Genomic DNA, 26151 nt, shown 5'->3' with positions numbered 1-26151 from the left:
CTTTACACATTGCCAGATGAGCAATCACTTGGCGACAATGGCAAGAAAAAACTCCCTTTTAACAGGAAGAAATCTCAGGCAGAACCAGACTCAGAGTGGGCGGCCATCTACCGCGAGAGAGGAGAGAAAGGAAGGATAGAAGAGAGAAGCACAATGAAAATCAAGAATGAAGCTAGAAGGTCCGGGACTGGAATCTGTCATCCGGACGTCTACAGGCCCAGATTACCTGTGAGTCGAGAAAGCACAGACGACTCCGGGGAAGAAGTTTAGGTTATTGAATGCATTGATAGTACATGAATGTTAATGGATATACTGTAGATGGATGGATAGAGAGAGAGAGGGAGGAGGAGAGAGGAGGTCAGTGCATCATGGGAGTCCCCCGGCAGTCTAAGCCTATAGCAGTATAAGCTAAGAGCTCTAAGAGACCTAACTGGATGGATGGATGGATGGATGGATGGATGTAAGTAAAGTGTGTGATAAATGCAATGATATACCTGAAAAATTGACCCCCCCCCCTTCTTTGAAAGCTCCTCTGAAGAAATCATGGAGAGAATTTTCCACAGTTTTCTCCTCATCCACCTCTTTTTCTCCGTCATCCCTGAGTGTGCCGCAGCTTCAAAAGTCATCAGATCAGTGCCTGTCCATGTCACTTCTGAAATGGACTGGTGGTTTGCTCAGGAATACTGCAGAACTCACCACAGTGACCTGATCACCATCAGAGATGAAAACGAATCTAAGCAGTTTAAAGAGTATAAAGGCTGGATTGGTTTGCATCGACTTGATTCAGATGGTGTGTGGAAGTGGTCCAGAGGAGACGAGAATGCAAGCAATATCATTTGGGCTAATGGTGAGCGCAGATGCACTCAAGTCAAGTGTCAGTCTGCACACTAATTGAAGTGATCATCATTTGCAAATGCCTTAATGAGTGTTTTCTAGTGCTGCATAGTGGACACAGGAGAAAGTGACTTTTAAAGAACTTTTTGGTTAGAATATATATGAGCATGCAGCACATTTATATGGGTAAGATATATCCCAACATTCAATTTTATTTTAATGTGTTATCTGTCAGCAGTTTACATTTTCCAAGGTATTTTCATGGGTGTTTACTGAAACCAATGTTTAAATCTAGTATTTCTACAAACTGTGACCACTTCTTTAGATACAGAGCTACAAATACACCCCAATACTCTCTTCTTCTTCATCCACTGTGGAAATAATGGGTTTAAACATTGGTTTTACCTCAGGCTTAGATGTTCTCATCCCAGTGCAGACACTGAACACCTGCTGGACTGTGCCATGTGCCAAGGTCTGATATATATATAGTAAATGTTCTGTATAGTAGATGTCCTTCTCTAACTGCTCAATTAGCCTGAACAAACCAGAAGTAGTTATAGAAATAGGAAGCTTTATTGTCATTATATTAAACATATAATGAGATTACAGGTGCCACTCCATTTCTACTTTTAAGACAATTAAAAAACAAGACGCACACAGTCACAGCAGGTCAAAGCTTGCAACAAATACTGTTGGATTAGTATGTTTGATAGAATAAATTAAATTATTATTAAGTTTTAGAGTGCTGTCTGTGTAAAGGCCATGTCAATCTGTCTCTCCTTGTTATTTTAGGTGAACCACACAGTGGTGACGACTGTGTTTACAAGTACACAGCACACATCAGACTGAAAAGCCATAACTGCTCTCATCTCCACTCTGTGCTATGTACTGAAGAAAGGTTGATTCTTGTCCAGGAGATGAAGACATGGGAGGAGGCCTGTGAACACTGTGAAGAGCTGAGTGCTGAGGGCTCCATGAGAAAGTATACCCTTGCCAACTTTATTCTATCACAAGAGTATGCTTCGGACAGGAAGAAAATAAGAGAGAGTGCAACCACTAATGAGGTTTGATGGCTTTCTACAAACTGTGTGTGTGTGTGTGTGTGTGTGTGTGGAGGAGGAGGGGGGCGGGGGACTTTTCACTTTTGGGGACACATTTCAGATTAATGTCCAGTTAATTGGGACTGGGGACAAAAGGTATGTCCTCAGATCAGATTTTTGGGCCAGAGGTTATGGTTAGAGATAGAGTAAATCTCCAGTTAATGAATGTAAGTCTACGTAATTTCCCCTAAAGTGCCCATGAGCCGAGCATAAGCTACCATAATTCTAGTGTAACCTACAAGTCTGTGAAAATGGAAGAGGCTGTGTACAAATGACTTTAACAAAAGCATATGCAGTCTAAACTTTAAACTTAAACTGTGTATATTATACGGGAGCAATTATGACTCTTGTTTCCTTTAGGTGTGGATTGGACTGCGTTTTCTGGCTGATAAGTGGTTTTGGTTGAACGGCAAGCCGGTGCGCATCTCCTACCTTCCTAACTGTCCTGCCCCGATGCAGCACTGCGGTGTCATGGATACCAATGACATGAAGGTGAAGGTAATGGACTGCAGTGAGAAAAGGAACTTCCTGTGTCACATGAAACCATGAACACTGGGAGGGGCATCAATGTTTAATTTAGAGCTCTTGAGGAGGAGGTAAAGAGGGAAATATTATGGTTGGGAAAATAAAAGACCAACTTTATCTGCTTTATTTGAAAAAAACATTTAATATGGATGAAAGTTCTTCCAGGAAATGTTATTATTATTTTATTTTATATATACATTGTAGTTGTAGTTGTTGTTGCTTTGCCTTTAGCATAGAGGCAGTCACTTACACAATGCCTATGTGGTTCATTTACAAAAAGGACTGACAAATGACCCATTTTGCTGTTTAGGAATGAGTACCTTTATCATAAATTCTACAATTCAATACTTGATGTAGGCCTAAAATGACAAGTGTAATTTCACTTGCTAAACCAAGCTCCAAACACTGATTTGATACCTTTGTAATCTGATCTCCAGATAAAGCTGTGTGAACCACTACATTTCTACACTTACATTTTTTGAGAGAATGTAAAATTTAATAGATATTAGGAATATAAACACATCTTTGTGATTGTTAGAAAACAGTAACAAAAGTGTTGTTTTAGTTGTTGTCTGGTGTTAAGTCCTTGTTCTGAATGATCTGATGGTCAGTTTGGGACTGAGTTTTGACTTTTGGTAGAGTAAATAATATCATGTACATTTAACTAACTGATCTAACTGAAATAAACTATGTATGGTTTAAACTAACTCATAATGACAATAGTGTCATTTTTTTCATTTGCCTCACAGAAACATAAGAACATCACTACCATCCTCCTTGCTTAGTAAAGCATGACAAGAGTGTTTCAACTTTATTGGCTTTTTAGAACAAATGTGTTTGATAGAGAGAATTGTAACAGTCAAGTAATTGAACAATATGTTTAAGTTAGTATCTATTTGTGCTGCAGATTTTCTATTTATGCTATTTTGCTGTAGCATACCCATTGACTGTATTCATACAATAATAATATAATAAAGTAATTTACATGCAAAAATTCATCATCCGATCTTATTGACATAGAACATATGTTAGAGAAAGTCTCCAAACACTCTCCCTCCGTGACTCTAATTGGATTGTTATTATGATCTATGTGTATAATAAATAAGAGACATGTATGCTTCTGTTTTGTATTCAAATATCCCCTGTGTAATTCTGTTTGCCACTAGAGGGTACTGCTAACCAAATCACAGAGGCTCCATGCTGTGGTTTAACTAAGGGCGTGCAGTGCCTGAATATTAACTTGACTGATTTGATTATTTACTCGAATAAACATGTAATCATGGTGAAATATGCAGCAATGGGGTTAGGGTAGAGTTTTGTTAGTGTAATCTGAAAACACAACACAGGGAATATCCTTTCCAAGAGTCTGTTTTACTCATCTGTTTTTCATTTTAAATGATTTTGGATTATAATCTGTAAGTATAAAAACAATCAAATAAAACATTTTCACACCGTTCTCAATTTAAGAGCTTTATTTGAAGATTTCAAGATTTCAAGTACACACTGGAGTTGGCAAAATGGCATTCCTTATAGCTCGGGATACAGAAAAAAATGTTCCTCTCATATTGCCTCACAGTTCCGTTATAAGATCAGCTACCTGCCAACACTTCTCGTTTAACCCCTGTCAGAGCAACGTCTCATCTGTTCTGCCAATCAGCTTCTTAGATTAATATCCTCATGTCCTTTCGCAGGCGACTTCACACCAATTCACACCTAAGTTAATGTGACATCATCTCTCATGGAGCAAGATGCAACATGTTCACAATCTACATCTGGAATGTCTATACTGGTTGGATACCAGCATCCAAGCAGTAAAGGTTATAAAAATGGCTTGGATAGGTGGTGAATTAATCAATTAATCATAAAATGTGTGAATAAAGACTGAAACAAGAACAAAGACAGACTAACTAATGAAGGAAACTTAATATCATGCCAGACAGTCTCTTAGAGAACTCAAATCTGCCTACTTCTTTGGTAGAATGGAGGAGAATAGCAACCAAGGGATACAGAGCCATTGTGACAGAAAACTTAAGAGGCTCAAAGACAAAATGGAATCAACATGACACACATCTCAACAACTTTTAGATGGATTACCATTCATGGCAGACAGAGGATGAAGCCTGGTGACCCACTGACTTTTCAACCAGCACCACCATGTTTTTTCTGTCTCTGTTGCATATGAATTGTAATAACTTTGTCTAGTCAAAAGATTCATTTGTCCAACACCATGAATGATGATATTCTCGCCTAAATCCTGCCAGTACTTTGTGTTTAGTAAAAATAGAGTAGAAAACTTTTTTTGTTTATATTTTTACTATATAAACACACATTTTCTTAAAAAGACTACATTATGTTACTTTTCATGTGTCGAAATAACGAGTGAAATAAGCAGTGTTGTCTTGTGACTTCTGTAACTGTGCTCAGGTGAGCAGAACTAAAAGTTAAATGAGAAACCTCCTTTTTTTGGAAACCATTAACCATGCCTACTGTGTGCCTATATGGGCTCTAGCTTATGGCTTCAGACAGGTGAAAATTCATAGAGTGTGATTCATAGAGGCACATAACAAATCTTGCTTGGTAGCTCACAATAATTGCACTAAATTTAACTGACATCACAGTAATAAAAACGGACTTGAATCCCAAAACAGCCACATCATTATTATTTCAGTCCATCGCTCCCCCTCTTCTGCCTGATAATTGGATCCTCCTCAACCAAAAACGCCACAACATTTCTCAGTCATGTAAATTGAGGCTAACTTGAACTTGACTTGCATGTTGTACAGTGTGACTAAATGAGTGAGTGACAGAATGGGCCAGTGGTCCACCACAGTCATTTAATTGTCTCTGGACAAGCAAACATCCCATTGAGCTTTTTGTTTTCTGTCTCAGTGAACCTGAGAGGACACAGTCTATAGTCTTCTATATTCCCAGAGAGAGAAAACAGAAGCGGACAAGCTTTGGCACTTTAAAGGAAGTGAGATGGAGCTAAAAATATTTTGCCTGGGTTTTCTAATTCATAAACCTCAACCGCCCTTTACTGCTCCACCTACGGCTGACCCAAAACTGGAGAGGTTTAGGGCTAATTTGTAATTTAAAAAACACATCTATTTACAAGTATAATGACATGTAATTATATAACAGTCAAATACACAGCACATTACAATACACACAATTAGTACATTAAAACAATGTATAATGTATCTTACCAGACCAGCTTTTCAGCTATCATATCATTTATTGCTTACATGATTTATTGTGATGAAATCCCTGAGACAACCATCTGTCTGCCTTTTTCTTATTCAGTAGCTATTTTTAAATAGGGCCTTTTCAACAGTAATATGTTTGCATAATCTCTCACTAATTCTGTCACAGCCTGGTTCCAGACCTCTGACTGACCCCCCCCCAGACTTTCAAATTGAAGGGAAAACAAAATGGTAATTCAATCTGATCTGATTACAGTGACAGTCTATTATTCTCATCCCACTTTCAAACCTATTAGTTCAACCTATTGTTTAATTATACAAGTGATGATTTGGTGGATATAAAAGAAACATCAGTGGTCCAAGGCAGCCCCCTTGTGGAATACCGAGATTGCCCTTACAAGAAAAACGACACAATAGTTTGAAATGTCAATTTGGTTGTATAATTTGGAACACTTTTTGGGAATTAACCTGTCATGAATCCTCCATGACTCCAGCCTTCCTGTTGTGTGAGTGCGTTTTCTCCTCACAACTGCTCTGCATCCTAAGACAACACCTGACTGTAATCAAGCAATCACCGCAACTCCATAAGAAGCCAGCATAGGCGGTCTCTGCCAGATCATCATAGTACTAGTTGCCAGTTACGCCATCAAAGCTTCTGTTACTTTCTGTTCAATGATCCTGCCTGACAGCCAGCCACCCTTTCAAGATAATCTCCACACCCTGAGTTCTCCTCCTGCCTGCACCTGTGTTCAGCCAAAAATAGTGACACAACCTTTGAGTTCTGCAGGGTTTACTATCATTAATTAATGACTTCAACTACCTGAGAGAGTTTGTAGTGACAACACATGATTCATTTTAAAAAGATCAGTTTTCAGAGGAATGAAGCAGAGCAAAACAGAATGTACTTTACATCACATTTAGATCAATAAATAAATGTGGTAATAGATTAATAGATTGAGTTCAAACAAGGAACAGCACGATATCCCCCCCCCCCCCCCCCCCCCCCCCACCCCTAAGCAGGCATCTAAAGAGTCTGGAATTAGGTAAAATATTGTTTCCAGTCCAATCCATGTATATGTGAGTCCAGTCATCAGAAGCCATATCATGTTTGTCCCATAATCCCCATGGGATTATGAGAGGGGTCTTCCACTCGGAAAAAATCTTACCCCTTAGCAGTGGAGACCAAACCGTTAATCTTTTCCTTTAAGACAGAATCTTTCTGCACCTGAGGGTGACACTTGGTAGGAAGTCTTTGATCCAATTGTGCAAGTCGCACTTTCAAGCAATTAAAAGGATCCCCTCAAGAAGTTTGTAATGTGATGCAATTCCCTGGAGGGACACACCAAGGTCCTTTTTTAAATTTAAATATCCCCCTAATTACCCTGGAAATACATGCCCAGAATCTGGAAAATGATCTACACTCAGCAATGGGAATACATCCTCCTATAAATCCCTTAACTGTGAGGAAGGAGTTGGTCCCTATATGGTTCTTGGTGAGTGTGTTTTCTTTGTGCCACGTTGGTGACTCCCTGCTGTTGCCTTATCAGAAAAAACACCTTTCTATGATGAAAACATTAGATTGGCATTGTTGAAGTGGGAATGACCACTCTCCCCATGGTTTAATTCCTTATCCTGTGATAGGGTGGAACAAAAACAACTCTGGTAGTGCTGAAGAAACATGAGCAATGGAAAAGGTAGAGCTGTAGCATCTGAGCCTACATAACACATCTTCTTGCAGGTATGACTATATGCTATAGATTGAATATTATAGATGAAATTTGCTTCTGGCCTTGAATATCACATTGCTGTATGATGCCAAGAGTCTTCAAGGAGGTTCTTGACATGCATGATAGTGCCCTTTACTTCAAAAACGATTTAACTGACTTGGTGCATTAGGCAGTTATCAGTCTTTTAGCCATGATGATAAAAGTTAAGAAATTGAACTCTGATGTAATTTCTCACTGTTGTCATGCTCGCTTACTCTTACTCCCTGTGCCTGCTGTCATCTGCAGCAAAAAGCCATTAAAGGTCATACAAGTGGCACGCATTGCAAACACTATAAATTTAAAATGAGGTTACATGGTTAAATGCAACATGTTTTCTTCTTTATATAATGAAGGATGTAGCTAGAAAATAATAGGGTGACACATATTGTACAAACATTGAAAATGAATAAGACAAAAGAGGACACACATGCCTCTGACTACACAAGAATATGAAATACAGTTTGTGTGTATTTACTAGCTTCTGAGTTTTGCCTGTCTGAGTCACTCAGGGTCACTTGCACTATTGTTCTGAGCTGTCTGGATGAGAACAAAATATTTACTGAAGCATGTTCCCATATGACTGTCTGTGAGCAAGACACAGAGTTTGGTAGTAAGTGCAGTATTGGCCTTTTGAGTACTGACCATTCTGCAATATGTTAGGGCTACAATAACTAGGAAGGTAAGGTAAGGAATACTATATATACAATAATATACAATAATGCAGTGTTAGGACCCTAACCCTAACCCTTACCCTGGATAGACTTTCAAATCATGTATCAACTTTAAATATGCAGTGAATATTGGATTGGCAGTCAGACGCATTATTTGTCGATGTGTCCTACTCTTACAGTATAATGATATATATTTTATATATAATTCAACTGTAAGTTCACGTCTTTCCCATTTTCTATGTTTTCATACATACATTGAGTTGCCAGTTTATTCACACCTACAGTAGTTCTATATCTAATGCCAAATACAACAGCCTCCCTATAAATCCCAATTTTATCGAATTCAGTTCATTTATGTCAATGGAGACACACCTTTCATATAAAGCAAACAATTTTACTTATTAAACACTATTACCTTCAAAATGACTGCAGAGTTTTAATACATATTCAACAAAACTGAACATAATAAACCTCAAACAGTTATCACAGGGCTGTTTTATTAGATTACAGATGTAGAAACGGATGCATTACTGCACTGAGTACTGAGATGATTAGGAGATTCTATTTTTATTATTCATAATCAGTGTTTAGTCTTAATTAACACTCTGCGACTGTAAATCTCCCCCGCTTCCAGCAACTAGTAGTTGTTAAAAGTCACAGGTCACTGCATTGTAACTGATGATAGGGGAAACAAACACTCTGTTGGTAGACTAACACACCTTGGCTTGTCCTGGCCAGTCATCGCTTCACTGTGATTACACTGTAGCCTAAAGCAAACCCGTTTACACTGAGTACGCTTTCAGTATCTCAGCACATGTCAGTACAGCTTTTAGTCAAAGTCAACTCTGCTCCAGTGTGGTTGAATGTAACACTGATTTAGTTGACCTTGATTCTGGGACTGCCTGCCCACAGAAAATGAACTGCTCAATCAATAACATGTTTATTTATTGGATCAGGGCAGGTTTTTAGCATTTATGAAGGTGAGTGAGTGAGCTCAATTTAGTACTGTCAGATTTAGCAGCACCAATATCTATTAGAAGAATTTACAGCATATTACCTCTAGTTGCATATATGGTAGCTGTCAAAATTATTTGATCAGCATACTGAATAAAAAAGGGGTAACAATTGCAAGATTTAATTTCCTATGCCATTTACTTTTCATTTGTCTCTAATAACTGCAATCAATCATGGCCCATTCACATGTAATTGTTTAGTGGCTATTTCCTCTCAAGCATGTATCAAGTTGTAGATATTCACATTAGATTTTTTTTTTTTAATCCATTTTTTTTTACAATCTGTAGTGGGATTTGCTTCTCACATGCTGCTCACGCTAACATTGGACTCAACATTAATACTTTTACAACTGGACATCGTCTGCAAACATCCCGATCCTGTGGCAGTGATATGAGCTGACTTTCTTGTCAGCTCCTTTTAACCTGATAACTTACATCTGATCCACATTGAGGTCATTATTACAGAAGCTTGTTGTGTGTCAAGTATTGTTTGAATCGTTATCTTCTAGTTTAGATTATGAAGTTATCACACTGAAAAGAATCATGCTAAAATACTGGACATTATAGTGTATATTAAACCATATATAAACTTTTGACTTTGGTGTAATGATGGAGTCATAAAACATGATACTGACGTAATGATGATGATGATTTATCTGCCATGTGTCAAAAAAAATATGTAATGTAACTTCACAAATTAGCTACTTAATTGGTTATATAGGAAATATGTTAATTTGACAGGTTTTCAGTCAAAACAATGCGTGTGTGTGTATATATGGTCAACATGTTGGTTTTATGAGTCAAGGAGACAAACTGACTTATCTGCGGCTTGTGATTCAGCAGGTGCAGTATGGTTGGTTTTGGAGTTGGGGGGGGGGGGGGGGGATTGTGGCTGAATCACAGTGAAGCAACGAGTGATCATAATACTTATCCTCGATGCAACCACTACAATTACTGTGGATTAACGTGAAAACGAGTCTGCTGTTTGTGGAACTGGGAAGGTCGTGGTCTGTTTGGATAACAGCCCGGACTCTGACATCTGCATGAACCAACAGCCAGTACAAATCGGCCTCTCCATCACTTTGAACAGCTGATAATCCACAGATGTAGACTGGATAGATGAGAGTGTGTGCAGCAATGACAAATGTTAGTCACAGAATTAGTCTGTGTACTCCTCAATAGCTATTTTACTGATAACCAGACACAATTAAGTATCCAAATTAGCACAATAATTAAAATGTAGCCTGATTTATCTAATTTATTATGGATTTTGTCCACCCTGTTTGTCGTGATCGTATCAAATAATTGCAAGATACAAGAAAGATAGCATCACTTATCACATGGAAACCAAAGATGCTGACATGGGATTGACATTGACTTGTACTGATTAGCGATCTGCTTCCTTTTTATGTTTGAGGAGAAATAAATATATGAATCATATAATTGAGTCAGATCATTTTTAATAACGGTTGTATGTGTTGTATGGGTTTTTTTTTCCTCTCTTGTGGGTTGTGAGAAGGATGAGGAAAATGATGAATGATTTGAATGAATGAAGTGGTCAAGGTCCTCTTATTAAACCAAAGTGAGTGTGTGCATGTATCGTGACCTTATTTGTCTTACTGTTTGAGTGCTTTCATTGGCCGGAGGGGGCAAACAGGTGTATTTCTCCCTTCTGCTAAAACCCAGCGCTGCATCATGATGATAGTTTAGCAGTCTGTCATGGCTTCCCTGGTTTGAATTCAGATCATAATCTCCCTAAAAACTGTCTCAGCATAATTTCTCTTGTTTGCCACCAATGTGTGGAGAGGGAATAGGCCTATCAAATGATTAATTCATTGAGTTGATGTCACATTTTTCATTATTGTAGGTTTTTAATTAACATACTTTAAACAAGGGGGAAAAAGGACTGTGTGTTTATATTTGGATCAGATTTTCAACTTGTGATCAAATGAAAAGCATTTTTTTCAGTAGGAATTCTCCTGATGCAAAGTCTTTAACTCCTGACTTTGTTTTTATCAGTGATGACTTCCTCTCAGCATGCTGCTGTATTTCTATAATTTTGCTGTCTCTGTCTATTCTGTACACACAACATCTATTGCATGTCTCTCCATCCTGGGAAAGGGATCCCTCCTTTCTTGCTCTTTCTGAGGTGTCTTCCATTTTTTCCCCTGTTATATAAGGGTGTTTTTTTTAGGAAGTGCTTCCTTATTTGAATAGAGGATTTAAGGATAGAGGATGATGTATTGCTGCACAGACTGTAAAGCCCCCTGAGGCAAGTTTGTGGTTTATGATATTGGGCCACGCAAATAAAAAAAATTGTCCTGACTTGACTAAATAGCTTTCCTTTTTTTTTCTATTATTTTGTTTTGCTCTTTTTCTACTCAAGAGCTTTTATGGAAGCACACATAAGAATTGTTATTTAACCTCATATAAAGAGCTGATATTACATTCTCCTCCACAGCTGACATAGCTATAAGAAAACAGGAATATACAATGTAGGTGTTTGATTGTCTGCTTGCAAATGTTTTCATAATTACAATGATGTGATGAGGATCTCATTGTATGAAAGCACCACCGTATGAGAGCAAGGTCAAAGTCAGGATGTGCACTCAGGATACTGTGGTGTATAGTTCACACAGATTAATAAAAATCAAAGTAAATCTTCATGTTTCGAGCACCACAATGAGATCACATCCAAGGGTTAGAAATAAACCTAAAGTTCCAAAAATAACTGTGGAGAGGTTGGAACATGTGTATTTATTTATTTATTGTAGGTAAGCATGCATGAATAGGCTTATGGGTAACAAAGGGCTGTTGTTACTAACAGAGGAATTTTACAGATGTTTCTTTACACTTTGCCTAAATTAGGCTAGGGAACAGATGCTGGAGGAGGACCCTTTTTTCTGTTTAAGCTCACTGCTGATGTAAGACTGGAGGAGGTAAAAGAGTTGCTCCTGCCGAGACAAGGAAAACAATATTACAAGCCTATATGAGAGAAAATGACTGATTGACTCTGTCAATACTGACTAAATAATATGTAGGCAATATAGGAAAGGCAGTATAATTCATTCATTCTCAAAATGAGCTGAATTAGTGTCAACAAAAACAAAAAACATAAGGACTGCATTAGTTTATTTTGTATAGATGTATCCATTAATATTACCAGACATAATTAATAAGTACAGTTAATCCGAACAGGTTTTGTGTGGTGAATGTCATGATGCTAATTGAGGCTGCTTTGTCGTATTACATTTACTCTGGCGGGGTTAAAATTAGAAACTTTGTCGAAGCTTCAGAGTTCATTGGATTGACGCTCCTGGGATGCAGAGGTGCCTGTAGCCGCGCCCACGGAGCGCCTGACGCACAGCGCGGATGGAGAACAAAACGCGTCTGAAAAACTCTCGAAGGGACACTTGGATAAAACTGCGAGAGAAGACTGGAGACTCTGCACTCTAACCACAGGACTACTCAGAAACTCAGTGCTGTACTTATCTTAAAGGCTGCACCTTAGGGATGGAGCCGTGTCTGGGACTTCCATAAAGGAGGACTGCTTTGTTTTTTTACTAAAAATAGACTCGGACAAACACATAAATGTAAGTTTATTGTTGCTATTTTCACTATTTTTGTATTAATGCGCTTATAGCCTATTTACACACTGAGCAAAAAGCCTTCTGTACAAATACATAGATTAAATCACATGGCCTCATGTGCACTGTAGTGTTTGTTTATTTTTTATTTGATTGTACTTCCTTGAATTTTAAGCAGAAACACCAAATATATATAGTATAAGATAATTACATAATTGATTCAATTCGTTAACTGTTGATTTACATTTTTACACGATTGGGAAAATATAATGTGAATTAAAAGCAGCTTTTATTTATTGCATGTTAAGCTTGGATTTTAGTATAATGTTGTTAAATTGAAAAAGTTTAAAACATAGCTGAGGTGCCCCTTAGGAAAATAAAAACCACACAAGTCAAAACATTTGAGTCATTTCTATATTAACCACAAGGTAGATAGTCACTGGAATGGCATTAGTCATTAGGGTGTAATTAACTTGATTGGTTGTCAGGTGGTGCTGCAAACTCAGTTGCTTTGAGACCCCCTATGCACATAATGTGCTTTGTTAGAGCGAATAAATGCTGTTTTCCATCTCAGTGAGCATCAGAGAGATGTGTCCTATGCAGCAGACTGCTCCCTCTCTGTCAGCTGCTGTATTACTCCATATTACTGCAAATCCATGCAGATTAATCTTTGCGCCATGTTCATGCATAAGGCTCATGATGTGTATATTTTTATCCTATCTCCTTTTGGTTTCACCAGCCTCCATGTAGCTGAACAAAATGCTGACACAGTGGTGAGGGTCAGAAAATGAATGCCTCCTCCTGCTGTGAACCTCCAGTCACTATGTATCAGCAGAACTCGGGATACAACCTCAATGACAGCTGCGATTGGCTGGCTCCTCACTGTAACTGGACGTCAGTGGACAGAGCGCCACAGCTTCCTACCTTTTCCACAGCAGCAAAAGTCAGAGTGATCATCACCTTCATTCTGTGTGGTGTATCCACTTTTTGCAACTTAGCTGTGTTGTGGGCAGCCAATGGCCACAAGCGTAAATCCCACGTCCGAGTGCTGATCATCAACTTGACTGCAGCTGATCTGTTGGTTACCTTCATCGTAATGCCAGTGGATGCAGTGTGGAACATCACAGTTCAGTGGCTGGCCGGTGACCTGGCCTGCAGATTCCTGATGTTCCTGAAGCTGCAGGCCATGTACTCCTGTGCCTTTGTCACAGTGGTGATTAGTCTTGACAGACAGTCAGCGATCCTCAACCCTCTGGCTATCAGCATGGCCCGGAAAAGGAACAGGGTCATGCTGACGGTGGCGTGGACTATGAGTGCTTTGTTCTCGATCCCTCAGGTAAGGCCGAGTGAGACTGGTTTGACAAGACAGGTGATTACAGCTTGTTTGGTTCTATTAAACATAGAGACTGATGATGCTGAAGAAAGAGACATGATGGGTTACGGGACAGACTATGATTCTGTGTATGACTGAAACCTCTACTTCATCATCTGCACAGTAGACCACTGGATCTGAATACATTATCTCATAGAATTATTAAACTGCAGGCAAACCATACACGCTATGAAAATCAGGGTTTATATTTTCATTAAAATATTTATTTATTATCCTTCTATTTACATATCTGCAGTTATTGTGGCATTCAGAAGAGGCTTAGGTGCCAGAAAACCTGCTGCACGATTTAGGGGCCCAGAATGTCTCTGTGTCAGGGATTAGTGGCTCTATCATTGAGTCCCACATGGAGTTGTGAGATAAAAGCACACATGTGGTGATATGGTCCAACCAGCACTCTCCAAACAACCAGATGTGCAAAGCATTCTGTAAAACTTTCATTGTATTACTTTCAGTGAAAACTATTTTGATCATCAATTAATAATTTCTGTACTTTTTTAAGTAAAAATGACATATATTTTATAGTTCCACCATTTCAAATACTCCCTTTTCTTGTCACATATGATAGTAAACTGAAAGTGTTTTGGCAAAACAAGCTATGAAAAAATGATCAGTTATATGTGAAAAATAACATATTTATTAGTCAAATTAGACATTTTGGGAAATGTGCCTATTATTTTTTTCTTGCAGATAGATAAGATGATTGATACCACTCTCATGTTTCTATGCCAAATGTGAAGTTACAGACAAGAGACAGATAGCTTAGCTTACCATAAAGACTGGAAGCAGGGGGAAACAGCTAGCCAGGCTCAGTCCAAAGATCAAAAAGTTGTGGTTCTACAGGGAGTTATGTGCTGGACTACATCTAGGCCAGGCAAAGAGATTTCTTGAGGTCTACCTTGCTTGCCCACAACTTCATGACAAGAAGTCCAGTAGTCAATCAATAGACAAGGAAGTCAATAGTGTGGTACATCACTCCTCATAAAACCCACAAAAACCTAATTTTTATACCTTAGTTGTTGTATGATAGATATTTAAAGTTACTTTTTGAGCTTTACAAATGCTTGGAGGCTAATTTTCTTTTTAAAAAATACCTTTGGACGGAGCCAGGCTAGCTGTTTCCCACTGATTTTAGTATTTTTGCAAAGCTAAGCTAACCATTTCCTAGCTGTAGGAACTGAAACTACTTGGTTAAGGTTGAAGAAAAAAAAACTGTTAATTGTTAAATATTTAAAGAAGCCAACATTGATTGGTTGTCTGAGATGGGATACAACCTCAGATCTCAAGCATCAAAGCCAAATGTGTCAAACTCCCAACAAGCACCTTGACCTCCATTTTACCATTTCAGATTTTACCGTTAAACAAAAAGGACATATTATTAATTGGCATTGAACATTACCATTGGACATGGGAGGTTTGGTCCAAATACTGGCCAAACCAAAGTATTAACATTTTTATTTTATTTTTAAATCCGCAGATGTTCATTTTCCATAATGTGACTATCACCTACCCTGCAAACTTCACTCAATGCACCACTAGGGGGAGCTTCGTCACTCACTGGCAAGAAACAGCTTACAACATGTTCACCTTCTCCTGTCTCTTCCTGCTGCCGCTGGTCATAATGATTGTCTGCTACACTAGGATCTTCATCCAGATCTCCAAGCGGATGACAAAAAAGAACCGTAAGTTTGAAGATGAGTCTGGTATTAAGGTGCTTGTTCAGACATGACTCAGTGTAGAAATAACATACAATCAATTTGGTACATTTGTTTTAATCACAAAGGTATCCAGCTGTCCATTAATTTTAGCTCTCTTTCTTCTCTCCAGTGCCCCCCAATGAGCTACATCTACGCTGCTCAAAGAACAACATTCCCAAAGCGCGAATGAGAACCCTCAAAATGAGCATAGTCATAGTGATCTGCTTCATAGTCTGCTGGACTCCGTACTACCTGCTGGGTTTGTGGTACTGGTTCTTTCCAGACGACCTGGAAGGGAAAGTCTCTCACTCCCTCACTCACATCCTATTCATCTTTGGACTTTTCAATACCTGCCTGGACCCCATCATCTACGGACTGTTCACCATACGCTTCCGCAAGGGACTGAAGAGCTGCTATCACAAAACTGCAGTAATGTCGGACAAGGAAACCAGTAACTCGGTCATAACTGCATCTTTGAAATGTACTGCCACTGCTTCACCTTCTAAAAGAGCGATGACTCCTGGTGCAAAGGACAGCAACTGTGCACAGTCTGAGGCGAAATCCACTGACAGAAGGTCTCTGACTGTGTCAGTGGAGGAGGAGGAGGGCGGTCTTGCCATGTCAGCGCTGAGAGCTAAATATGATGAGAAAAATGGAGTAGAACCAGAAATCTAACACTGGTTGAATTATTTCATTACAAAAATCTAACATGCATGTGTAGAATAAGTCTGGACACAAAAAACATCCATTTCTATGTAGACCTACACGTGTCTGTCTCTGGATGTGTGTGTGTGTGTGTGTGTGTGTGTGTGTGTGTGTGTGTGTGTGTGTGTGTGTGTGTGTGTGTGTGTTTGTGTAGCCAGGGTTATACAACATTTGTAATCATACAACAACAGCTGTCTGATGGTTTGTGCGTTGTGGAACTGGCTCCCATTTTGAGATAAATCTGTTATATATTCAGCAGTCTCTGCAGAGTTTCAGCACTACATGGGAAATAGAGGGTGATTGTCAGGTTACACAACAGTGTTTTGGAGACATAGGCACTTCCATACAGTCTTAAATGGCTGCTAAGGTTACTGAGGTTGAGAATTTTCATTTGCAGTGACAACACCACAAGGGGTTTTTATAAATGTATTTATTCAGTCCACTCCTTCTGGAAAAATGAATAACCATCATGTTGTTGATCTTGTGCATTGACCTTAGTATGCTATAAACCATAAAATTGTTGCTGCTATCCAGAGATAAAAACGACGTAATGAAAGTAATTCAATCAGCAGCCCACAAACTTTGTGCATAAAACTATCAAGGTCACATACATAAACAACATCCCCAGATTAAATCTTATCTGTGAAACTGTCACTGCAACTTTTATGTGTGGAGTCCTACACAGACAAATACCTGTAATAGATAACAGTTGTAACTACATTCACACTTCCACATTTAACTGCACTCATGTAATTCTGAAAGATGAGGTTGATGGGTTTTTCAGAGTAGTTATATTAAACATTAACTACATTTGCATTTACTGTATGTTGGATTTGATTGGTTGGATTATGCAAATTAGCTGCTGCAAGTGTTTTGGGTGAAATATGTAGATTGGGTGAAAAAAATGGGTGTTGTTACAAAAGTACATGCTCATAAATTGTACCAAATAAAATACAAAAAGCCACAAACATCATTTTATGTGGTGAATTATATTACTTGAAGATTAGTTAGCATTTGATTGTATTAAATATAAATGTTTTTATCATTTCAAACAGATGAATCTCCATTACATATACAGGCAGTAATTAGCCAAGGGAGAGTGTAGTTTCATTCAAGAACATTAAGATTCTATTTAAGTCTGTGAAATGACCCCAGAATACAAAACACACTGTGGCCATGTCTCTATGCCACAAAATGAATGTCTCAAAGGTATAAATCAGATGCAACCTTTACAGAGTATGTGAAGTTTAGGTAGGAGGAAGGAATGGAGATTGCGGATATGATTGGGATTATTTTAATACTATAAATCTTAAGGTTTGACAACTTGGATTTAAAAACTTTTTTTTTTTTCTGGCATAGACGCCTTTTATTTGATAGTAGAAAGACAGGAAATTATGGGAGAGAGAGGGGGGTGTGGCATATATGGCATGTGCTCTTAACCACTCGACCACCTGCACGCCCAACAAACTGGATATTTGATATGTTTATATAATGAGTGACATGGGTGACCAACAACTCTTCATTTTTCATTTCTCATGAAAATTCTCAGCATAGTTAAAAACTTAACTATTAGCTGCTGAATTGGATGACTTGAAAGTTATCAGTCAAATTCTGGCTTCTGATCAGTGTTTGGCTTCTGACATGGCCCTACCAAAAATATCCTGTAAATAAGAGCAGTTTGTCTTTCCTGTTCACTGCTACCTAATGACAGCAAACGCAACTATATCCAGGATAACTTCACCTCTGACTGGGCTCCGATCAAAGTATCAATAATATATAGCCTTGTATAACGCAATGGATGGAAAAGATCACAGTGGAGCCAACAACCACAGCTTACTGCAGTAATCTACATATACAGTATATCTGTCAGTGTAAAGTATATTGTATAGGGTGAGTGACCTGCAGTGTACACATCGTAATGGATTACAGCGCTGCTCACTCTGTGCCTGTAGCCATGAGTGTAGTAGACGTCTCGCAAAAATTCTAGGGAGTTTAGAAATCCTAGAAAAGCAGAGCCAGTAGAGATGGAACCAATATCTCAGCACAATGCCATCTGGATGCCTCATTATGGGTGTGCGCTAGATACATTTACATCTCCCAGCTCTCCAGGGAGGGTTTGGAGTTCACCAGGGCAGAGCTGCAGACGAAGACTAATGGATAGTATCCAACAATATAACCTAATATGTAACTAATCTGTATGTGAGATTAGTACCCACTTGTTATGTAATAAAAAGCCTAAAACAATATATCCTGTTGAGCAACAATGTAGAAGAACAGGGATTACAAAACCCAGTATAACCTTGTGGTTTGTCAGTTTGCTTTGAAAACAAACCTGATTATATTTGATGCAAATACATTTTTTTTCATCTGGTTGTTATAGTCTGGATCAGATACAAACAATTAGAAAAGGAGTAACACATTAAGCTTTGAATGCCTCAAATCAGTTCATAAACATTGGCATCATCTAAACTTTCTACATAATAGACTTAAAAAAAAAACTTAAAGTAATAGTTTGATGAATTTGCTTATTCATTTTCATGCCAAGAGTTAGATTAGTGAGATTAGTGGATCAATATCACTTCTTCATGTCTGCATGCTCAATGTGGAGCTGGGGGTGACTGGCTTAGCTTGACGTAACTTTTGCTAGAATGGAAGTAGAGCAAAACAGCTAGTTAAACTAGTTTAAGTTAAAAACTGTCTACCATCACATCTAAAGTCCAAATCATTGTATCTAATTCCTTTCAAACGTAAAAATGACTGTTTGTAGTAAAAGGGTTATATAGTAACAATTTCTTGACAAATAGGCTTTATCCCTCCGCTACATGCTCTCTGCTCCGTGTAAAAAGTGCAAAATCTTTGTTTTTATATTTCTGTTAGTGTACCCATTAAACAAATCATATGCAACATGTTATTTACTGAGGTTCAGAGATGGTGAACAGAGCTAGGCAAGCTGTTTTCTGTTGCTTTCAGATTTTGCCTTAAGTAAAGCTAAACTAAACTAATGGCCTAATTGCTCCAGGTTATATACACACATAAGTATTTCCCAGAATGCCATACTATTCCTTTCAAATAATCCTTTAAAATGAGCATTTCAAACCATATTTCATAAATCATGATATACAATAACACAAAATGTGTGATGATCATCAACTTACAATAGCATTTTAAATTTTGTTGTGGTGACACCCCATTTTACATCTTTTGTGAAGGCAATGGTAAAGGCGATTCTTTGGGATTTTCTGCTAGACTGGCTGCTGTCTCAAACATGATGAAATGGATGATCCAAGTCACTGTCAGAGTCTCTGAGGAGAATTGTAAAACCCAGATCATTTTATCACAGATGTTGTCATCTCGCAGCCAGTCCCACTGAATCCTCTGGAGCCCCTGAAGCTCGGTTCCTGTTACCAGAGCAGTCAGCACATGTGGTCAAGGGCGATGATACGACTCTGTCCTGACAAACTAAATAACTGAATAGCCATTGGCTTGATGTGAGAGTGAAACATTACACACAGCCATAGGAGCCCGTAACAATAGTGTTGTTTTAATCTTTCTGGACACTTGTCAGAATCCATATCACTGATAGTGGAGCTATTTTCAGCCTAATATTATTTTCAGCCGTGATTGAAAGGTAGAGCATGCCTGTTGTCTGTTTATTGTTACGGTACAACAGGTTTTTGCTTATATTGTCTTGAACTTGGCCACATTACTTTCTCTTTTGTTCTCAGCTGGAGAATGCCAACTTATTCACTGTTCACTGATCCTTCCCAGGCCTGTCCACTCCTATTACGTCTCCTGTAGTGAGAGGAGAGAATATCGTCTGAAGGGTGCATCATCACGCAAGCCTCCCTTCAACATTTATTCCAGTTGTACCGCTCACAAAACAGATGTACATACCTGTAGCTCGCTAGAGGACAGCTGCTGAAGACAAGCAAAACATGCTTTGTGTTTTCCCCATTGCAACTGCCATGTCAATGTGCTGATCAGCATGAAACCCGTACAGATGTATTCAACATATACAGTATACAGCTAGTGTTGGACTGTAGAGTCAGTGATAGAAACCAGTTGAGTTTGTTTAAAATTGTGCAGGCTCTACAGTAACTGCTGAATCACCCAGCTGCTTGGGTTGTACCTTTCAGTCTCTAGTGGAATCACCACTGCTCATTCACTTCTTCCACATACAGTAATGTCAGAAGATGTGTCTGACTGAGACATTCTCAGCCTGAATACATTTTCTTTCTGGCCTACAGTAGCTTAAATCTTTTAAGGCTCAATGAATCTCTTGGTCAGTAGAGATTTAACCAGTCATTAGTCTTGGGAGGTTTGTTTCTCCAAATGGATTCAAATTATGGCTGTCATTGTTACTCTCTCTGAAACAGCGGCATCACATGCACATGTAACTTCTCTTTATTATCCTCCAGAGTTTGATTCAGAAGACAGCTTTTCATACTGTTCACTGCATGACATTTCTACTCTGTGTAGTAACTCTGGCATGAGTCAATTGGAGTTTTATTTGAGCAGCAGGTAAATATCTAAGCTATCACAATGATTTTCTATGCAGTTATATATGGCTCTGTGGTTCTATTTTAGGGGAAAGCATTGCCTTAAATTACCTTTCAGTTAATTTAAATTCTGAGGAAGGACTCCCAAAATGGGAAAACTTCACTTTGGAGGCAACTCTCAAAGGTCACTTTCAGGTAATGTTGTCAGGTTGAAAACTTGGATGTTCTCACTGCAGCTCATCCACTATTCATACAGGCTAATGCAATTTTCTCTGTCAAACAGTGGTGTAGATAAAGTGCTGAGATAGCCGACAGTCATTAATGGCTCACTAAGCTCAGCCCTGGTTTTCAAGATACAGGGAGTTACAGTCATTGGTAAATGGGTTTGGCATGTCAAAGTGGCATTTAACGTGTTTATAGTGACATTTTCAAATATGTGAACACACAATCAGAACGTAAGCTGCGCTGCCACAAAGTAAACCTGGAGACGTTCAGAGCACTCTACACTTATATGAATTAAAGTTGATTGAGTCATGTCAGATTAGCTGTGATTAAATATATTTTTCTTAATTAGTCAGATCTCATCAGACTTTCCTTAAAGTTAAATGCTTCTTTTAAATGAATATTATTAACAATACTATAAGATTTTGCATTATTTACATTCACAAGGGTGGAGATTTATTGATGGAGCAAGACCATCAGAGCACCTTCTTTTAACATTTGACTTCATGCAGCTCATCCTCCCACATAACCCCTCAAACATTTCCTAAGTGTGTTTCAGGATTTATTTTTGTTTTTCATGCCTAGAATGGACATAAAGTCTCTTTACAGGGTGTGTGAACCTTCCTCACTGCTTCCTCTCAGTATGGATGAGCAGCAGCTGGTTCACTCACTAAAGGAAAGGGAAGAATCAAACCAGCCCACTAAGATAAGTGTAAGAGTGTTTTGGTGTGTGCTTCATCTTAACATCCATAGTCAGATACACCTGGGACAGCATCAGCATCAGCTCAGTAGTAACCCTCAACATGAGAGTTCTTTCTGGTTGATTACTTCCTGAATGATGATGCATGAACAGACAGAACACGTTTGTCCCAGTGATTGCCATTTCGGTCTAAACCAGGTCAGAGCTAAAACATTTTGGGTAAAAGTTAATGAGAAGTTGAATCCACTCTAATGTCTGTACCATAAATATGATGTGACAGTCAGCAGCTGGTTTGCTTAACGTGGCACAAAGACTGTAAAAAAAGAAAAAAGGAGAGAATGTCTGGCACTGTAAAAAAGATTACAAAATCCACCTGCCAGCATTTTTTTAATCAAAGTGTAGTGTGCAGGACTGTTTCTTGGCTGGGAGCAGTGACCTCCTGGAGTCTTAACTGACTGTCTGGCAATCTTACTGTGTAGTGTCTATTTTACCATGTTTCTAATTCCTATAGGCCACTTAGTCTGTAATCTATTTTAGTTTCACTGAATTAAATCCAACTTTCTTGCAAGAAACTCAGATTACCCTACCTGTCCAGGAAGCATGTCTAAGTCCAGTCCATTAACCATTTGATGTTTGGTACCTACATGACACAGTATAACACACTCACATCACACATTATCACACAGTCAAAAGCTTGTTTCTATAAAACATTTTGCAGACTTCACAACATCTTAGCACGACATTGTCACAATGATGACAAGATTCATGGTATTTACTCCAAGAAGTCATGGCTAATAGTTTGCCACATAACCTCCAGTAAAACCACAATTTCTTGTTTTAATATGTCGGGTTTCGGCACAGATTAAACAAACAAGATAAAACTTTTTAATTACTGAGCTTTAGAGGTGCTGGCAAAAGGGGGTCCATTACCTTTGGTCAGAGCCAGACTTGCTGTTTCCCCCAGTTTTCATTCTTTGTGCTAAGCTAACCTGCTGCTTGCAGTATTGTAGCTTCTTATCTAAACAACACAACACAACAATGGTATGGTTTTTCTCATCAAACTCTCAACCAGAAAGCAAATAAATATGTTTTTCAAAATGTCAGACTATTCCTTTAATTTAGCATTCGACTCAATCCTTAAATGACTATGATAATTTAATTTGTTCCAAGTGCCGTCTGATTGTTTCAGCAATGTGAAATGGAAATTAATGCAAAGACTGTGACCCCAATTTATCCTCTGTACACTAAAGTCTTCCTTTTCATGGAAATGTGAATGTTTTTCTAATATCAGAGTTGCAATCTGACTGACGGAAAACGTCTTCCTGCTTCTCCAGTGATCGTTGAATATCAAAAGCCTCAAAGGACCACTAGAGCACTTTGCATTTAATCTCTTCTCTCTGTTTCTTTGAAGCTTCTTCTGTAGTGGTAATGTCAGAAGGATCTTTGTGTTACAGGACAGGAGGATGGACTTTAAGAGCGCCCTCATCTCAGTTCTCACTTTCTGTGTTGCCTGCTCCACAAACTGCAGTGATGGACTTTCACATAAAAATGAATGCCCGGTACATTTAAGCCCTTTAAGTCAGATGAGTTCACACAACATTGATTGAGCCTATCACCACCAGAAAAATATCTGTGTAGTTCACACGAAGAGATTTTAAATCTTGAGAATCTGCCCACTGTCCAGTACGTGTGCGGGTTAGGAAGCTAACTTCCGGTTATCTGCCTGCTAACTTAAACTGGGATAAAGTCATGTAATTGTTTGGCTCTTCTAGACTGTCCAAATATCATGATATGATTGATGACTGAAGCCCTAGCAGTGGGGTTACATAATGCTCAAACCAATTTATCCACCGTTTCATAGCCACAGCTGTTGCAACCAGTATTTCCATGGTTACGTAGACCTAATTGTTTATTGTTTATTGTATCCTTTGGATCCCCATTAGTCTTCATAGAGATGTAGACTATTCTTCCTGGGGTCCACATTAAATCAAACAATTATTACAACAATTACATAATTACAGCATTTATTCTAGGAATTACACAAAATCATTCATCCTGAATATATTAACATGATTATAGAAATGTATATTAAGTACTACAATGTAAATGTGTTAACATGATCAAGAGGAATAATATAGTTTTTTTACATGATTATAAAAGAGTTACATGATTATAGATGAGGTCACCTGATGCATAAAATGTACCAAGTTGTTCAACACAGATGTATTAACATGCTTGAGTATACATAACTGACCTTTGCATTGCTTCTACTGTAGGTAAAGGCAAGGTGAAGTTGTTTCCTGAGGCCTGTCTAGTACTATAACTATGTTTCACATGTGTCGGTTGAAGTTGTAAAAACAAAGAAAAAGGTTTATGAGAGGTATAAGTCTTTCTCAAGAACATTATAAGACTATAAACCAGTCTCTCCTCCACCAGCATCCATGTGAGTCTCTTGTGCATACTACAGAATGAGCATCAGTTTTCAGGAGCTCCAGGACTTAAACGTCACACCTTTGTTATACAGTAAGTGGAATTAAATTTACTAAAAAAAACATAAAATGGTACCAGAGAATGAATTATTAAACATTTTAAAAATGAAGATTGGTCTTTTACTGTAAGTAACATGGGAAGCAGAAGGCTGTCCCATCCAGTATAGTTCAGCACTGCTTAACTGGAACAATGTTGCATATTTGCACAGATCTTATTACAGTGGCTCCAATTTGGAAGCAAACATAGTTTTAGTTATCATATAATTAAGCTGATAAGTTAAAAGAGATTTAATGGAGATAAATGGGAACAGCTCATGTGACTGACTTTTACTTCACATTTTGTAATCTATTGATGTAGTGTTGAGTTTACTTACAGTCTGAGGCTGAGCAATCTCGTGTAATAGATTAGTTGAGCATTAGGTAAAATGGTTGTGTCTTCTTTTTTTAGCTTTCTGAACAGATTTTGTGTAATGATTTAATTTATTTGATACCATCCACTGTATGTGTTGACAGTGAAGCTAATACTTTATACTATTCAGAATACTGAAAAATGTTCACAATATATTGTTCACATATATTGTTTGTAGCATTGTATTGATATCTTTCTGATTCAGTTTCATTCTTCAGGCACTTGCTTGACCCTCTTATCCAGAGCAACAATGTGAGCCAGCACAGTTCAACGCTTCGAACATGGACAATTTCACACATGGATTGACTTTATCAGATGCCCATTATGAGATGTCCTCTTTAATACAAAAATTCACCCTACAGTACCTTTGTTGTGCCTTATTCTGCCCAAGTGGCCTCATATACCTCAGAAAGTGATTTCTCACATATGTGATACACTTAGACATGCTTTCAGATGGGAAAATGATGAAGTCAGGGCCCCCTAAACACTTGTTTTGTGGATGTAATCACTAAAGATTCTGGTTTTTGACTGAACCTAGACAAAAGCTTTATGCTTCTGACAAGTTCACACTAAAAACTCACGTTCAGGCTGACACTGATTGCCCTGCCAGGTAGCTGGATTTGTGAGATCATGACATCATGTAAGAATCTGGTGCGTCAAGTTATGATATTGATGTTTCCAATGAAAAAAAGTTCTTTCATAATCAATTACCTCATATAAAAAATACAAATCAGTAAGACCAGTGGAGTACTTTGCTGGCCTGTGCTTTACAGAAATAAGAAAAACACTCAGTACATACTCAGTACAGTACATTGCAAAATCATCTTTTTTGGGTAGAAAAATATGGTTTAATCACAGTTTCACTCATAAAATGACAGTGTGCTATAAACATAAATCCAACTCTAAACACGTGTTTGCTCTGTCTATACATGGATGGCTTCAGATGAGTTTTGGCGCTCTTGGCCTCTCGGAAAATGACACTTGCCCTACAGTAAAGGATTATGATTTTGTGTGTTTAGCTAAACGATGGTGGCAAAACTGAGAATCAGCCTTGTAGAAAGAAGAAAAAAACAAGTGAGTCAAACATTACTTGGGGTAACATTAAATTCTAATATTGGCAGACTATAGCCAAATGCATCCCTTCCACTGTATATCAGTCATCTGTTTTGTCACATCTACTGTTTGCCGTGAATGACAGACAGGGAAATAAACCTCTACTGGCACACAGTGTTACTATGATGGTTATTAGATGTTAAAATAGCACAAATAAAACAGTGATCCTAAAATGCCTCTCTATGGCTATCAGCTATACATTCATCTGATGTCTTCACATTCCTTAAA

General features: G+C 38.2%; 1 protein-coding gene across 1 annotated transcript; it reads left to right on the top strand.

The window, feature by feature from the left end:
- The first annotated feature begins 13460 nt into the window (after positions 1-13460).
- On the top strand, positions 13461-16461 carry LOC128383395 (putative gonadotropin-releasing hormone II receptor). The gene is made up of 3 exons (XM_053343342.1): positions 13461-14035; positions 15567-15771; positions 15917-16461. The coding sequence occupies exons 1-3, from the start codon at positions 13487-13489 to the stop codon at positions 16459-16461; spliced, it is 1299 nt and encodes a 432-aa protein (XP_053199317.1). The 5' UTR covers positions 13461-13486.
- The last annotated feature ends 9690 nt before the right edge of the window (positions 16462-26151 follow it).

The sequence above is a fragment of the Scomber japonicus genome, chromosome 1, assembly GCF_027409825.1.
Source record: "Scomber japonicus isolate fScoJap1 chromosome 1, fScoJap1.pri, whole genome shotgun sequence".
NCBI lineage: Eukaryota > Metazoa > Chordata > Actinopteri > Scombriformes > Scombridae > Scomber > Scomber japonicus.
This window is presented reverse-complemented; position numbering and strand designations above follow the sequence as displayed.

Coding starts and splice junctions, on each gene's coding strand:
- LOC128383395 (XM_053343342.1), top strand. CDS start 13,487: ATGAATGCCTCCTCCTGCTGTGAACCTCCAGTCACTATGTATCAGCAG. Junction 14,036..15,566: donor CTTTGTTCTCGATCCCTCAG/GTAAGGCCGAGT, acceptor TTAAATCCGCAG/ATGTTCATTTTCCATAATGT. Junction 15,772..15,916: donor GCGGATGACAAAAAAGAACC/GTAAGTTTGAAG, acceptor TCTTCTCTCCAG/TGCCCCCCAATGAGCTACAT.